General features: G+C 37.4%; 1 protein-coding gene across 47 annotated transcripts in view; it reads right to left on the bottom strand.

Annotated features, from left to right (window-relative positions):
- LOC18436670 (RING/U-box superfamily protein) overlaps nucleotides 1-15,132 on the bottom strand; it is a 93,881-nt gene that overhangs the window by 45,528 nt on the left and 33,221 nt on the right. For 24 of the 47 annotated variants that reach the window (XM_088852175.1, XM_088852162.1, XM_088852174.1 and 21 more), the window contains 3 exons: nucleotides 7,649-7,738; nucleotides 5,468-5,543; nucleotides 4,870-4,977 (listed from right to left, as the gene is read on the bottom strand). In XM_088852175.1, the coding sequence (XP_088708301.1) occupies nucleotides 4,870-4,977; nucleotides 5,468-5,543; nucleotides 7,649-7,738 (274 nt within the window). Of the gene's footprint in view, nucleotides 1-4,869; nucleotides 4,978-5,467; nucleotides 5,556-7,648; nucleotides 7,739-15,132 lie in introns of all 47 variants that reach the window. The other 23 variants (XM_088852170.1, XM_088852155.1, XM_088852168.1 and 20 more) reach the window with 2 other exon arrangements.

Raw genomic sequence — 15,132 nt, 5'->3', positions numbered from 1 at the left:
GAAACACTAGATTAGAAGCCATATAAGTGGCAGCTTTATAATCACAATACATCTTCATAAATTCAACATCAGTGTCTTTAACAACATCAATTCAAATGTAGATCTAGCGACAACATTTTGCTTACTAACAACTTTCTCTGGTATAAAATAACAGTCTAGTTCAATGTGCTTGGTCTAATCATGAAACACTGGATTAGAAGCCATATAAGTGACAGCTTTATCATCACAATACATCTTCATAAATTCAACATCAATGTCTTTAACATCAATTCACATGTAGATCTAGCCACAACATTTTGTTTCTTGCTTCTCCATGTTACCAAGTTTCCACTAATAAATGTACAACAACTTGTGGTAGACCGCTTATCAGATGGTGAACCTGCCTAATCAGCATCTGAGAACTTTCAATGGCTAAATGATTATTAGGCTTATAAATCAAAGCTCGACCTGGTGCTCCCTTCAGATTCCTTAAAATTCTACAAACAACATCCATGTGAGGAATATCTCGGACCATGCATAAACTGCCTCACAATGCTGACAATAAAAGCAATATCAGTCCTCATGATGGCTAGATAAATCAACCTGCCTACCAATCTTCTATATCTTCGTGGATCCCTAAAGAAGTCCCCCTAATCATGCAATAATTTTGCACTTGAATACTTTCTCAAAAAAAACAAAAAAAAAATTGCATTTGAATCCATAGGCCTATCCACTGATCTAGTACCCAACATGCCAGCTCTTCTCACCAAATTAGTCACATATTTTCATTGAGGCAAACTAATTCCATGCACTGATTTGGCTACTTCAATTCCGAGAAAATACCTTAGCTGCCCTAAATCCTTCATCTGAACATATCATTTTTTATATCTCTTCAAATGACTTATTCCTTCGTGCTGATTGCCAGTAACAACAATCTCATCAACATAGACAACTAAAACAATTATTCTAGAGTCTTGTTCCAGATAAACACTGAATCAAATACATGACTTCACCGAAATACATATGCTATAACAGTTTCGTATCATTTTTTGCATGTCGAGACTCTTTCATGCCATAAATGGCTATCTTCAACTTACACACTTTATCGAACTCCCCCTGAACGACAAACCCAAGTGGTTGCTCCATGTACACCTCATTCTGTAAATCATTATGGAGTAAAGCATAGTTCCCACAATGGCCATCCTTTGTTGGTAGCCACATATATAACAACTCGAACTAAATTAAGTTTAGCAACAAGGGCAAATATTTCAGAGTAGTCAATGCCAAATGTTTATGTGTAGCCCTTGGCTACCAATCTGACCTTTAAACTTTCTACAATGCCATCAGGTTAATATCATAATCCCATCAAAACCCAACAACGCTTTTTCCAGCTGGTGTCTCTGTTGTGCTTTTCAAAAAGTGTACTAAACTTGTTAAACTAGGGAACTCACAAAGCTACCAGTAGAATCCGATTGTTCTTGCCGATCACTGGGACCATTCAAGCAAAGTCATCACTCTCAGATATGTGAGAAGCCTGGTTTGCCAGAGCAGGCCCACCAACCCTGTCCCGACACTTATCAACCACATTATTTGTATGCTCACATGCATACACTTGCAAGTTCCCCGACCCCCTGCCACCATCACCTCATCCTCCTCCTAAGTCGCGACCACGTCCTCTACCTCTTATCTCTATCACCTCTTGCCACAACAGTATTGAAGATTGATCCATCAATAATACTTGAGTCAGGAGTAGGAAAAGCAAATATATTGACATGTTGAATGCACGCGTAAACATTTGTGAGAGATTTCTTGCCAAGATCTGCCCAATACCGAAAGGTACTCACAATTAAGGCCAGATAAAGACTTGGCAATCCTAAATTCCTCATGGTGAATAATTCGACATCACCAGATATAGGCTGATATAAATTCAGGTCCTCTCCCATACCCCGGAGGGTATTATAACACTCACTCACTCTTATTACCCCATTGCAATTGAAACATTCCCTCAAACAGCTCATACACCTGGGATATGTTTTTATCTAATAAATATTCTTTCAAAGTCTACCAAATTTCTTTAACTATATCAATATGGCACTTATTGGGGGTTCCATACTGCTCCACGACCAGGTCATGATTATATAGTTATCCCTCATCCACCCTTCGTATCAACTATTAAATTCACTAGACTGTCCTCAGTCAAGTGTTTCAATTTCCCCCTTGCACCAAGGGATACTTTAACAGATTGAGCTCATACAACATAATTAGACTCATTTAATTTTACTGAGATGATTTGTATCCCTACAGTTTCAGAAAGACAAAGGATTCCAGGTTTAATTTCCTTTAAGTATATAAAATAAAGGGGAAGGAGTTAAACCAGGATCGACAAATTTCAGTAACTCACATAAGCCTAATACGATGTCGAAACCATATAAAGAGGAGAGAGATACTAACCATTCAGATCCGGTCATGTTATCGCACTTGAATGAATTAGTGCGCACCACCACATTGAACACATCTGAGCATCACCACGACGCCATTATTGAAACTAGGTCTCCGCCTCTCAATAGATCTTGATCTCAAAAGAGAACAAACACACACAGCAGTATTGACAGACCAAAAGCAGGTGCACCTAGCTGTCTGCGCATAAAACCTAGGAAAAATCCTTAAGGTTTAGATTGAACAGTCCTAGAGTACCCCCGACAAGATCAGCATCTATGGGGTTAGGCTTTACCTTTTCTTTTTTTTTTCTTTTTTTTTTGCTCCACCTTTTTTAAAGGGAAGGGGAAGATGAAAGTTTAGGGTTTAAGGAAAGGGAAAGATGAATGGAAAGGGGAAGATGGAAGTTTAGGGTTTAGAGAAAGGGGAAGATGAAAGTTAGGGTTTAGAGAAAGCGGAAGATGATGGAAAGGGGAAGATGGATGCTTAGGGTTTAGAGAAAGAGGACGATGAAATTTAAGGGTTTAGAGAAAGGGAAGATTAAAGATCGAACCTCATACCATGTCAGAGAATCAAGATAAAAAGAAGAGAGAGGAGATAGGGATATGAGAGAGAGAGAGATATGAGAAACATGTGAGAAAGAAGAGAGTGATGTGGGATTTAAACTGCCCATACAAAATATGAAAGGACAATATGTCCTAGAACTCAGATACAATGACTTTTAACATAAATAAACTTGGGTTTATTTTCCGATTGACAATGTAAAATTGGAGAGCATCAAGGTGTATTGGGAAAGTTGAAAGTTGCCATGAATGAAACAGCAACTGGCCAGATAAATGGCCAGCAAATTTAGGTAATCATTGAAATTAGACATCGCTTGCTTTACAAGAACTATTTCCCTGGTCAAATCTGGGTATTGTGCCACATTGTTGAACTCTTTTAATTAATGTGTGCACTATCCTACAGGAATAGTATAACTGGTTTCAAGCATTGCAATAAGCAGAAACACTAGGATATGAACATGAAGGGGCATTACAGTTTTCCTAGATAGACAGAATATAGCTATGGAAATTCCACAATGGCCCTCAAGATAGTGCATATAGAGGGATGCTTAATTTATATGCTAGACCCAGTGTCTCAACAAATAGCAGACAAACATATTGATCATGAAATGAGTATTCCGCTGTAGTTTTGTCCAGTAGCAAGAATTATATGGTTAAACATTGTGGCTATAACTAAAGCAATATATCTAATCAAGGCGACTACGTTGTTGTTAGTCTCTTTTTTTATTTTCTAGTTCTTTTGTTGCAACATGAGGCTAAGATGGCCATCCATCCATTCCTTCTTTTTTGTTTTTCCTGAAGGGACTAAGAATAATCCATTTATTCTCCAAACATTTTAGCAAGATATCAATGTTAGAAACCAGTGTTCTAGAGTTACTTGAGAAGTCCACTGTGAGCCCATTTTCTGTATCATCTGAAGGATTTCATACTGTACATAAAGAATGTTTTTCGTCTGCATTCATTTGTTTCCTCAGTTATTCTTTTCTTCCATTAATGCATGATTCGCATATGAGATCTCTGAAAGTATTGTTGCTTCCTTTAATACCAACATGAGGTGTCTAATGGCCATATTTTATTAGATATTATAATTCTTTTTTGAAATAAGTACATTAGATATTATAAGTATTTTATTGAACATCCAGAAACAAATTCCTCTTCATGGGCTGCATTGTCCCTAAAACTACCCTAGTATCCAAAACAACAAAGTTGGAGACTCTTTAGTTATCAGTTTAAATAAACAGTTGCACCTTTATTAAATATTAAAAAGGAAAACTATCAATGAAAAGGAAAGTGTGGAGTACTTTCCATACAAGGCAAAACATATTTCTTTTTTAAGATGGGACACACCTCATTTGTTTTTCTCCTATTCCATCTTGTTTCAATGGGTTTCCAAGAAATCACACAAGCTGATTTCGAGCATGCAATAATATTGCTATAGATGCTGTTAAATATTTCAAAAAGAATATAAGGAAGGTTTTGGTTTTCATGGAAGCACTTATTGATCTATTAAATTAAAAAAAAAAATCCATTAAAATTTTGTATCGAAGGGGCTGACTAGTTAATGGAAGAGTCATTGGGAAATGTCTAGAATTTATAGAAGTTTCTTGTGGGTGAAGTTTGAAGTTATACTTGAATATCTTCCCTGAAAACTCACTTAAGATATGAACTTTTTTTACAGATCTTTATGTGCAGAAAATCTAATAAAAAAGATGTAAGATATATATCAAAGTTAAGTAATATCCGACTGCATGAACGGTAGAAAATGAATACGGATCTCCTATGAGCATACAAGTTACTTAATAATAAGACAAGAAAAACAACAGAGGAAAAAATAAATGAGACATCACACAACTTCACATATAAAGAGGTCATAAGGTGTAGAGTGGTTTACAATTTTGAGGTACGCCAACATCAGGTCTTGATGGCATCATCCCCCTACATCCATAGCACTGAAGATGGACGGTACTCGAATTGCACCTAAATCCCCCAATCTCAATACCTGTAAGCCACATTTTAGGTTAATAGAAGTTTTTACTTTTTATTGTATTAGAACCATTATTCTAATTCAACCAATATTTCTAAGTCACGCAAAACAGAAAATAATTTCATTAGAACAAAAAGATACATCAGTGAACTTCCAAAACTTACGCATAATGATTGATGCAAGGACAGCAGTCATCTCAAAACCATTTTAGAACTAGTTGCACAGTTCTAGCTATGTAGCCCATCACTAAATTAAACGGTAGATGCATAGTATAGTTATTTTCATCGGTTAATTACAACAATAAAATAAGACTTTAGACATGCCAAATTTTCAGGCAGTTCAGACATGCATAAAAGTTAATGGCACTGTCAGGTGTAAAATGTCAGAAAAATGAAACCTTGTTCTCGAAAATATTTTGAGAAAAAAAAAAACAACTGAAAAAGTTCCGCATCTTCTTTAAGAAATTCTCCCTGATGTTAAGCTATGTGTTCACGATTTGCGTTACCGCATTGAGGACAGTCAAGCTCCATCTCAGACGCTTCATCGCTCATATATGAGTCTTCATTGGAAGCTAAAGATCCCTGCAAAAGTAACTTAGTATAAAACAGAGGAGATTAATATGAAAGTTCTAGATCTGGCATCTACTCATAGGAGAACAACTAAAATAGTTTTTTCACTTTTTCCCTCTTTTTGTTTTTGTGCATGTGTCTGTGTGTCATTAAATTACTTGACAGACAACCAAATTTACAAAACCTGAACATTTCTTAAAAAAAAACAAAAAAAATTTTCAAATCTGAAAATAAGAGATCTAAGGCAATGTGTAACTTAAATCTTTTGTTAAGAATATTTTGTTTTTGACCAAATCTTTTATCTTTTGAATCCCTACAATCATGTGAGAGATATGCGAGTTCTAGAAGATTAAGTTTTAATTAGTCTTATCCTAGTTTCACAGATTCAGGGGATAAGGTTGCTAGATACCACCCTAAATCATGATGGTTGATTCATGGGATGGAGGGCTCAAATCAGATTTAATCATCTCTCACCTCACAGATTTTCTAAAATCCTATTGGTTATGATGACTCATTATTTCGATAGGCATACCTAAGCCCTTAAGGCCTTTATAAAGAGGGGAGGCCCCTCATTCTCTACATCGCGTTCTAGCCTCTCTCTCTCTCTCTCTCTCTCTCTCTCTCTCTCTCTCTCTATCTCTCTCTCTCTCTCCCCTCTTTAGTCACCAAAGGGTGACACGCACCATCCTAGGCTACTAGGGGTGGTATACCACCCAAGGATAACAGAGAGGGACACAACCAGCTTATAGTAAGACCAAGGGAGATGCCTTTCAAGGCATGCCCTAGGCCTAAAAGGAGTCTAGAAACCCTAACCTTGTTTATGCTTTTAAAATCCTAGATCTGAAGGTATTGCCTAAGAAAGCTTCCTGGCTCAAAAATTTCAGCAGGGCCAATAGGTTAAAAATATGTCATAGGTCAGGAAATTCGGTGTGGCGTGTACTACGTTCTAAGGGGGTGACCTAGGAAAATTCAAGTAAGTCTTCTCAACTGTTTGGTTTTATTTTCCAATCATTCTATGCTTGTTTATTTGAATTTTTAGGAACATTATTTAATAAAATTTAAAGTGAAAACTTGTTTTTAGATCCTGGATAGTATCTATTCTATTTGGCAGTAAAAGGTTAAGATCCGAGTTATTTAGGTTTTTATTTCTTGTTTATAGTAGTGGTATGTAGAAGCCTGTAAGAGGAATTCAGATACATTAACAAAAGAGTAGAGAAAAAAAAATTTATTTTACTCCCTTGAATTCCACGTAGCCATTTCTTTCAATTGGATGCAATAGTTTATTAAGGATGAGCGAGGGAATGTAATTCGGCCTTATGCACCTTTACAGAGTATGTCTACCATTTTTTTTTTGCGCAGCCATTTGTTGATGCCATTGCCCTTTAACTTAGTAGGGAGTTATTGCCAATCTCCAAGCCATCTGTTTGGCCATCTAAAAGAAATTTCCAGCCTTGGAGGCAAGTAAACTCTAATTGTTGGGTCATAAGCATCTTGACCATAAGTTGGGTTCAAACCATATGTACTTTGAGAATTATGCAGGAACACATGTCCATAGTGTTTTGGTTACCACGAGGTGTTTCATAGGCATATCAGACAAAACAAAATAGAATTATGCTCGTTTTGTTCTAATAGCATGCAAATTAGTTGAGCATACATGAGTTCAAATCCGAGGTGGTGTTGTAGTTCAAGGATGCAGTTTATACTTATAGATTTGCTTGATAAGAAAAACAACAACGAAACAAACGTGACACCAAGTATAAATTTTACCATAAGCACAACATGAATACATCAGGGAAACCTCTTCATACTATATGCAGTATCAAGAGTTTTGGAGTTACCAAAGATCACTTGTTATAATAAGGAACGTTAATCGAAGCAGGGTATGCAATTTCGGCAGAAGAGAGTTTATGCCATATAGGGAGTACAATGACATTTTTAATACTGTATAAATCAGACAAATACCCTTTGAAGTAAAATATATCAAGAAAAACAAAAACTCATGGTACCATAGCATGGTACCACTACCTAAAGTTGTTATATAGTTTTGTTATCTGGATAACAGGCAAATTCAACAAATAGTGATGACCAGAAATATAGCCACACAGAACATTACTCACTAAATCTAATTTGGTCGCGATAGCATTCTTGTCAAGAAGTGCAAGTTCTTCACTGCAGCGCCTAAGTGATGAATGTGATAGCAAGATAACCTGCACAAAAGAGTAACTAAAACATGTTATAAATGTCAAATTGTCTATGTAATCAATCAATAAGGGCATCAGAATATGGCATATCACATTTCATTCCTAAGAGCTTCACCATGTTAGGGAACCCAAGGAATAAAAAACAAATAGAAGTGAAGAGACAGTTTCGTAGGTTCTGGACATCTGAAAGTTAAAGTCATAAATCATTCGCCAAAATGCAACACTGAGGTCAATGACGAAAAACTCGGCTGCACATGGGCCCATGTGCTCTCTCTACATTAACTTTAAAAAATCTCTCTCTCTCTCTCTCTCTCTCTCTCTCTCTCTCTCTCTCTCAACATAGATCCATATGCTCTCTTTACATGTAAGAAGAAGAAAGAGAATAAGATGACCTCAAAGTGTTTGATGCAAGGTCTCTCTCTCTCTCTCTCTCTCTCTCTCTCTCTTTTTCTCTCTCTCTCTCCTCCCGACATATTAAACGAAGAATGTCCTCCAAGTGTTCAAGACCTCTCTCACAAATACGGAACCTTATGCTCTATCTCTCTTACTCTATAAGAAAAGAAAAAAATAAACTCTTTAAGTATTTCATATGAGGCTTCACATACGCATGCGCAAGAGTGCACACACACACACACACATACACTATATATATATATATATATATATATATATATATATATATATATATATATATATATATATATAACACACACACACACACCCCACATGCTCCCCCCCCTTCCCTTTTCCTTTCTCTAGGTCGCCCAAGTATCTGGACCCTTGCCTAGGCAGAGAGCCCGGCTGCCTAGGTGGTCAAAGGCCCTAGCTGCCTCCACCTTCTTGAATATTGACTGGGATCATAGTTGTTGGACGCTGGAGTGGGATCCGGAGCAAGATTGGCTCGGGGAACAGTAAACCGCCATAGGGTAAAAGCTCCCTGGGGTTAGGATCGACGTCTGTACGTTCAATAACTTAAGGAGCTAGATTCTAGAATACCTGGGAGCGAGATCCCATGTCACTGAGATCGAGGTTTTGGCTTGGAGAGATCTAAGCTCCACTATACATAAACGGGATCAATCAATAGTAAATAATAAAATTAGGATTGAGCCAATGCGTGCTCGATCATTTATCACACACCTTAGCTTATTACTAATGTCATAGTTATAGTCTCCAATTTACTACAATAATGCAGTTTAATAATATCACAAATTAACTTACTATGATCTTATAAATTATAGTTTTTTAATACCATAATTCCAGCATACCACAATATGATATGCGCCATAGTTTAACATATTCTAAAGAGGTAATTCTATAGTACCAAGGAGATGAGCAATAGTTCAATTGATAGCAAAGCTGCTCTCTTTAGAGGGAACCTACAACATTTACACCGATATCCCATTTGATAGGGAGCGAGATCCCTAAACCTGGCTCCCTCTAAGATCCCTTAGATGAACCACGGGATAGAGTTACTACGGTGGGACCGTGGCCCCACACCTAAGGTTCCCACAACTCCGGCTGGGATTATACAGTAAAACCTCAAATATTGTCAACTATTTTTAGTTAAAGGTCCCCATACAGAATCCTTACAAGACAACTACCGCAGTAGAGACATTGACAACTACGATATTCAAATAACGTTTCGGTGAGGATTGAACCGATTAACATGAATCGATTGTGTTATTATAGTAGAAATAATAAAGATTACAACACGATATAATAGAATGATCCAAATTGATTCCCAAGTAAATTCTAAGAAAAGATATCAAATCCGATATCCAACTCATATAGGTAGCACTGATTGTTAAATGGATGATACAATGTTTTCAATGCATCTCCCCGAAAATTCTTCTCAACATGAGAACACAAACGTAAATCATGACTAAAAAGTATCTCATAGAAAAAAATTATCATCATCATCTCCGAGCCTTATCCCAACTATTTGGGGTCGGTTACGAGATTTGGCAAAGTTTTACACTGGTTGCCTACTTAATACAACCCTCCTCCTTAACCAGGGCTTGGGACCGGTGTGACCGGCTTAGGACCGGCCAAGGCAGAGTTTGAAGAAAAAATTGATATGAATTGTTGCTTGTCGCTATCAACATACTAGAAAACAATAGGTGGCACCTAAATTGTGAGGTGGCCGGGATGCCTGTGTGGCGACATGGAGGTCATGACTGCCAAATAGAAAAAAATTTAAAACAAATAAAATATGCCACTAAAAAGTATATATGTTTTGTAACTATGAAAAAAAAACTACTAAAATCAGATATAAATGAACACATTTTATAGCAATGCTAAATCACATGCTTGGAAGGTAGTTCATTATGTTGTTAAAAAAGCCATGCAACTTAAGCGTTAGCAAGTGTAGGTGTCAAATATATATATATATAAACACACACACACATAATATATACAAGCAAATTTATCAAAATATTATATATTTCCAAAATATTTTTCATATGTATTCATATGTACATATATATGTTTAAATTAGTGTATGTATAAATATAAGTGTGTGTGTAAGTGTGTGTACATATGCCCAACACGGATCCAACTCGAGTCCAGGGCTTTGAACCTGGACCCCACCCACCAGGTCCAAAACTTGGATCCAAACCCGAACCCGGATCAGGTCAACCCGCCAGGTCCTTGGATGGATCCGACCCAATTGCCACCCCCTAGATACACAATTGAACATTTACATACCATATTAGCACTACCAACTGCCAATGTTTAGTTATGATTCATCCTTTCTGCAGAAGTAATCTTTCCTAATTTGAAATATTTAAAATGAGATTTTGGGTCAATTTTTACCAAAAAATGGCCTTGAGAAGCAACCTCCCCCAAACACCCTCCCTCTCCCCCCATCCCCCCCTAAAAATAAAGACATGTTCCCCATTTAAAAAACTTGCCCCCCCGGTCCATACCCGAGGCAAGCAAAGCAAGGCGAGGCTCTAGGCACGACAAGCCTCCTAAGGGATCATAACAGTCCCCCAGTTGGCTGCCAGTACGTGTAGCATGAGTGTATTTGTTCCGTGCCACCTCTAGCTAACATCAAAGTGGGCATCTAGACAGGTTTCATTCGCCCATACTTGTTAGAAATGACTGAGATTTTGAATCGACATAGGAAATGAAATCGCGGAATCGCAAGTGGCTATAAAATTCCAATTATCAGAATCATGCACGTAGAAGGAGAATTGAAGAAAACGAAATTCCTACTTTATTAGAATCGATTTTCAACCCAAATGTGATGTAGGGAGTAGATAGAGAGCAGTAAAATCAGCAAAGAGTAAACCAAACCCCAAGCCAAAAAGCCTAAGCTTCTTCTTTCTTCAATTTTGGAAAATCACGACGAAGAACACCCTCAAGGCTCCACGCACCTCTTATATATTATAATTTAATATTCAACAACATTAAATGACCTTTCAATAATTAAAATGACCAAAAAAGTCCTAACTTAAAAAAAATATTGTAATGATAATTTTACCCCTGTGAACAGTAACCCAAGAACGATATCCACGAATAGTACCCACGAACAGTATCCATTGAATAGTAAATAAAAATATGAAAAGATGCTAGAATCCCTAAAAAACTTAAAAACCCTAAAAATAAACTTTAAAACTAAAATTAAAATATACATTCTTTGAGATTAAATATAAATTGAATATAAGAATAATTTTTCCTGCATCATTCTCCCCTGTTGGAAAAAACTCATCATTGAGTTTTGAAGTAGGCTAAGATAAATTTGGCATTAGTTCCACAATCATCTTCAACCCAAACATTATACATCAAATCGATAGACTTGGGGCTTATTGTCCCAATCAAAATACAACAATATGCATTACGACTGGGGTTTTGAACTAAATTAATATATTCATAAATACTTTAGAGAAACCCTCGAGCACTGTATATCGATAGAGTCTATTTAGCCACATAAACTTGCTCAAATTGCATCAATTCAACCGTATAACCTTGATGAAATTGCCTATGCTCAGCTCCATAACATATAACAAGTGCAACTTCGAGATGATCGCGATCATCACATAACCAACACCTTCATCTATGGATTCTCCTTGGAATCCTTAATCTTTTTCTTCGTTAAAGATCGGTTCCAACCACAAAATCTTGTTCATCATCATAGACCGGATCTCCTACAATATCTTGTACTACATCTACGTATGCATCGAAAATTGATAACAAATCCCACTCTACAACCTGTTGATTTCTGATAGAACCTATGACAAAAATTGAGAATATCCTTCAAATTGAAAACCCTAGAGTGATGTTTCCCATGCCTAGGTCTTCTATCACTTTCTTCTTCACTCAATTCTTCATGCGGAGCATGGAGTTCAAAAGGGTGATGCTCGACATCTTCTTGGGAAGAGAGATCACCATCTTGCCCATGAATGATGCTCGCATACTACTGAATTTGTCAGTTAAGCTCTTCAATTTCTTCATCTATGGGATCACAAAGACGATCTATGAAAACTTCCCTTCTACAGACCCTTCTCACTGCCATGGGTTTGTCGAAATCACAAACCCTAGGCAGATTATCAAAAAACACCCGCTGAAATCAAAAAACCCTAGGCTTGGTTGCAGTTTTCTGACTTTGTTGTTGAAGAAAATCTGAACTCTACTATCAAAATGATAAAGGAAACTAGAGAAAAGAGACAAAAACATCTCAATAAATTATCAAAACAAGCTAGATTTGAGAGGAAATGGCTTTCTGATGGAGATTAGAGCACAAGTAAACACGAGTATCTTCTATGGGAGCGACAAATTCCTCCTAATTTTTTGTCATATTTCGAGGATGAAAACTCTAAGAGGGGGCTTTCAAGAAGAACAAGAAGAGCAAGAAAAAATTTTGGTCTCTTTTTAGTTCTTTATTGCTATTTCAGATGCTTTTTATTTAATTTATTTCATTATTGGACCAGTTAGAGACTTTTTAGATATTTAATTAAAATTAGGGAGTTTAGTTTCAAGTTATACTTTAAGTTAGGACCTTTTTGGCCAAAAGTTAAATTGTATGGACAAATATTGTCCAAAACAATAATTTTTCCATATAAATAAAGGTATGGATGGCCTGGAGAATCCTTCATGTATTCCTATTTAAGAAAAGAAAGACTTTGTCTTGTAAAAGAAGCCTAAGGTTTGAGCCCTAGGCGAAAGAAAACCCTAGGGTTTCTCCAAAATTGCTTGGGTCATAGTGCTTCTTGCTGAATTTTCTATGTTTCTTCTCCCTACATCAAGTGGTATCAGTGCCCGCGATCCACACAAAAGTTACTGTAACAGTATGAAAGTTATTGCAGCAATACGGAAATTATTTTAGCAATACGGAAGTCACAGTAGCACCACTTTTTTTGGTGCCCTAGGTCAACAACAAAGAGGGGAAGTTATAGTGGAGCCTAGGATTTGCTGATTTTGGCCAAAGTTTTGCCAAAACAACCTTGATCTTGCAAATTTCAGCAACTTTTGTTGATTATTTGCCTAGGGTTTGTGATCCTACAGCTGAGAGAATTGAGGAATTTGAAAGACAAGTTCAGCAGCTGACACAAGAATTCGCAACCCTCAATAATGGCCAAGACGGTGATCTTTCAACCCAAGAGGATCTCAAATACAAACCTTTTCACCATCGCACTCTGTGTGTGGAGTCGAGTGATGAGGATAGCGAGCAAAGACCTAGATGTAGGGTGCGCCACTCTAGGGATGTCGATTTGAAGGTGGATATACCTGAGATTTTGTCGGCAAGTCTCAACCCGAGGAGTTTGTAGATTGGTTAAATACAGTAGAAAGGGTTTTTTTACTATAAGGAGATACCTGAAAATAAAATGGTAATTATTGCCATAAAATTGAAAAAAGTTGCTTCGGCATGGTGGGAACAACTTAGGGCTAGAAGAGAGAGGATGGGAAAGCCAAGAATTAATAAATGGGAGAAGATGAAAAAGAAATTAAAAGAAAAATACTTGCCTGAAAATTATTTGCAATCCTTCTATCACAAGATGAATAATCGTCATCAAGGTGAAAAGAGTGTAGAGGAGTATACGGATGTATTTTATGAGTTGATAGCTGACAGTGATGTGGTTGAAAGGCAAACTTTAGATGCGGCTTACAACCTCACAGTTAAGGTTGAAGCTCAGTTGAGGCTTCCATCATCAAGGTGGGCAGCAAGCCAGGGTAGCTCAAGCGGCTGTGGAAGAAAATTTAAGGGAAAAGGTGGAAATTTAGTGGGTGGACAGTCCTCACAGCCTGCTGGCCCATCCGAACAGCAAGAACTGTGGGTGTTGGGGCTGGTTCTAGTCACCCAAACATTAGCACTATAAAATGCTTTAAGTGTTTGGGGATTGGCCATGTCTCTTCTCAGTGCCCATATAGAAAACTTGTAGCCCTTGCTGAGGAGGTTTTCAAGGAGGATTGCAAACCATCTTTTGATGGGGACTCTATTTATGATGAAGAGCCTGAGGGAGAAGAGCCTGAAGTAACTTTAGTGACCATGGGAAGGCTTGCAATCAAATCATTAATAGGGGCAGCTATGAAAATATTATTTCTTAGGAGATGGCAGACAAGCTGAAATTGAAGGTAGAGAGCCATCCAAAACCATACAAGATAGCTTGGTTCAAAAGGGAAATGAGGTAACAGTTTCTAAGCGCTGTCTAGTTTCTTTTTCTATTGGAAAGCATTATAAAGGTGATGTGTGGGGCGATGTTGTGCCAATGGATGCATGTCATTTATTATTGAGTAGACCAAGGCAGTATGATAAACATACCATACACAATGAATTAAAAAACACTTATTCCTTTGTCAAAGATGGGATAAAAGTGATTTTAAGTCCATCTAAGAAGGAAAGTGCATCCAAATCAGATGAAGGGTGGCTGAGTTTATGAAGGGATTGGAGAAATTTGCAGTGGTCCAAATGGAGGAGCAGCCAATTTGTTCGGTTCCACCACAGTTAGAGCCCTTAATGAGGGACTATAGTGATGTCACTCCAAATGAGCGACCAGAGGGTTTACCACCCATGAAGGATATCCAATATCACATTGACCTCTTTCCTAGGTCTAGCCTATCGAACAAGGCTGCATATAGAATGAGCCCAAAGGAGCATGATGTGTTGCAGAGACGGGTCACAAGTTGTTTACAGAAGGGGTTCAAAAGAGAGAGCATGAACCCTTGTGCTGTCCCGGCCTTGTTGACACCTAAAAAGGATGGGACTTGGCGAATGTGTGTGGATAGTACGGCCATTAACAAGATCACAATCAAGTACCGCTTCCCAATTCCACGCCTAGATGATATGTTAAATATGTTGGCTGGTGCTACTGTGTTTCTCAAAGATATTTTTGAGGAGTGGATATCATCATATCCATATTCGACCTGGAAATGAGTGGAAGACTGCATTCACGAGAGGG

The sequence above is a fragment of the Amborella trichopoda genome, chromosome 11 (genome assembly GCF_054954075.1).
Source record: "Amborella trichopoda isolate Santa Cruz 75 chromosome 11, AtrichopodaSantaCruz75HAP2 v2.0, whole genome shotgun sequence".
In the NCBI taxonomy this organism is placed as follows: domain Eukaryota; kingdom Viridiplantae; phylum Streptophyta; class Magnoliopsida; order Amborellales; family Amborellaceae; genus Amborella; species Amborella trichopoda.
This window is presented reverse-complemented; position numbering and strand designations above follow the sequence as displayed.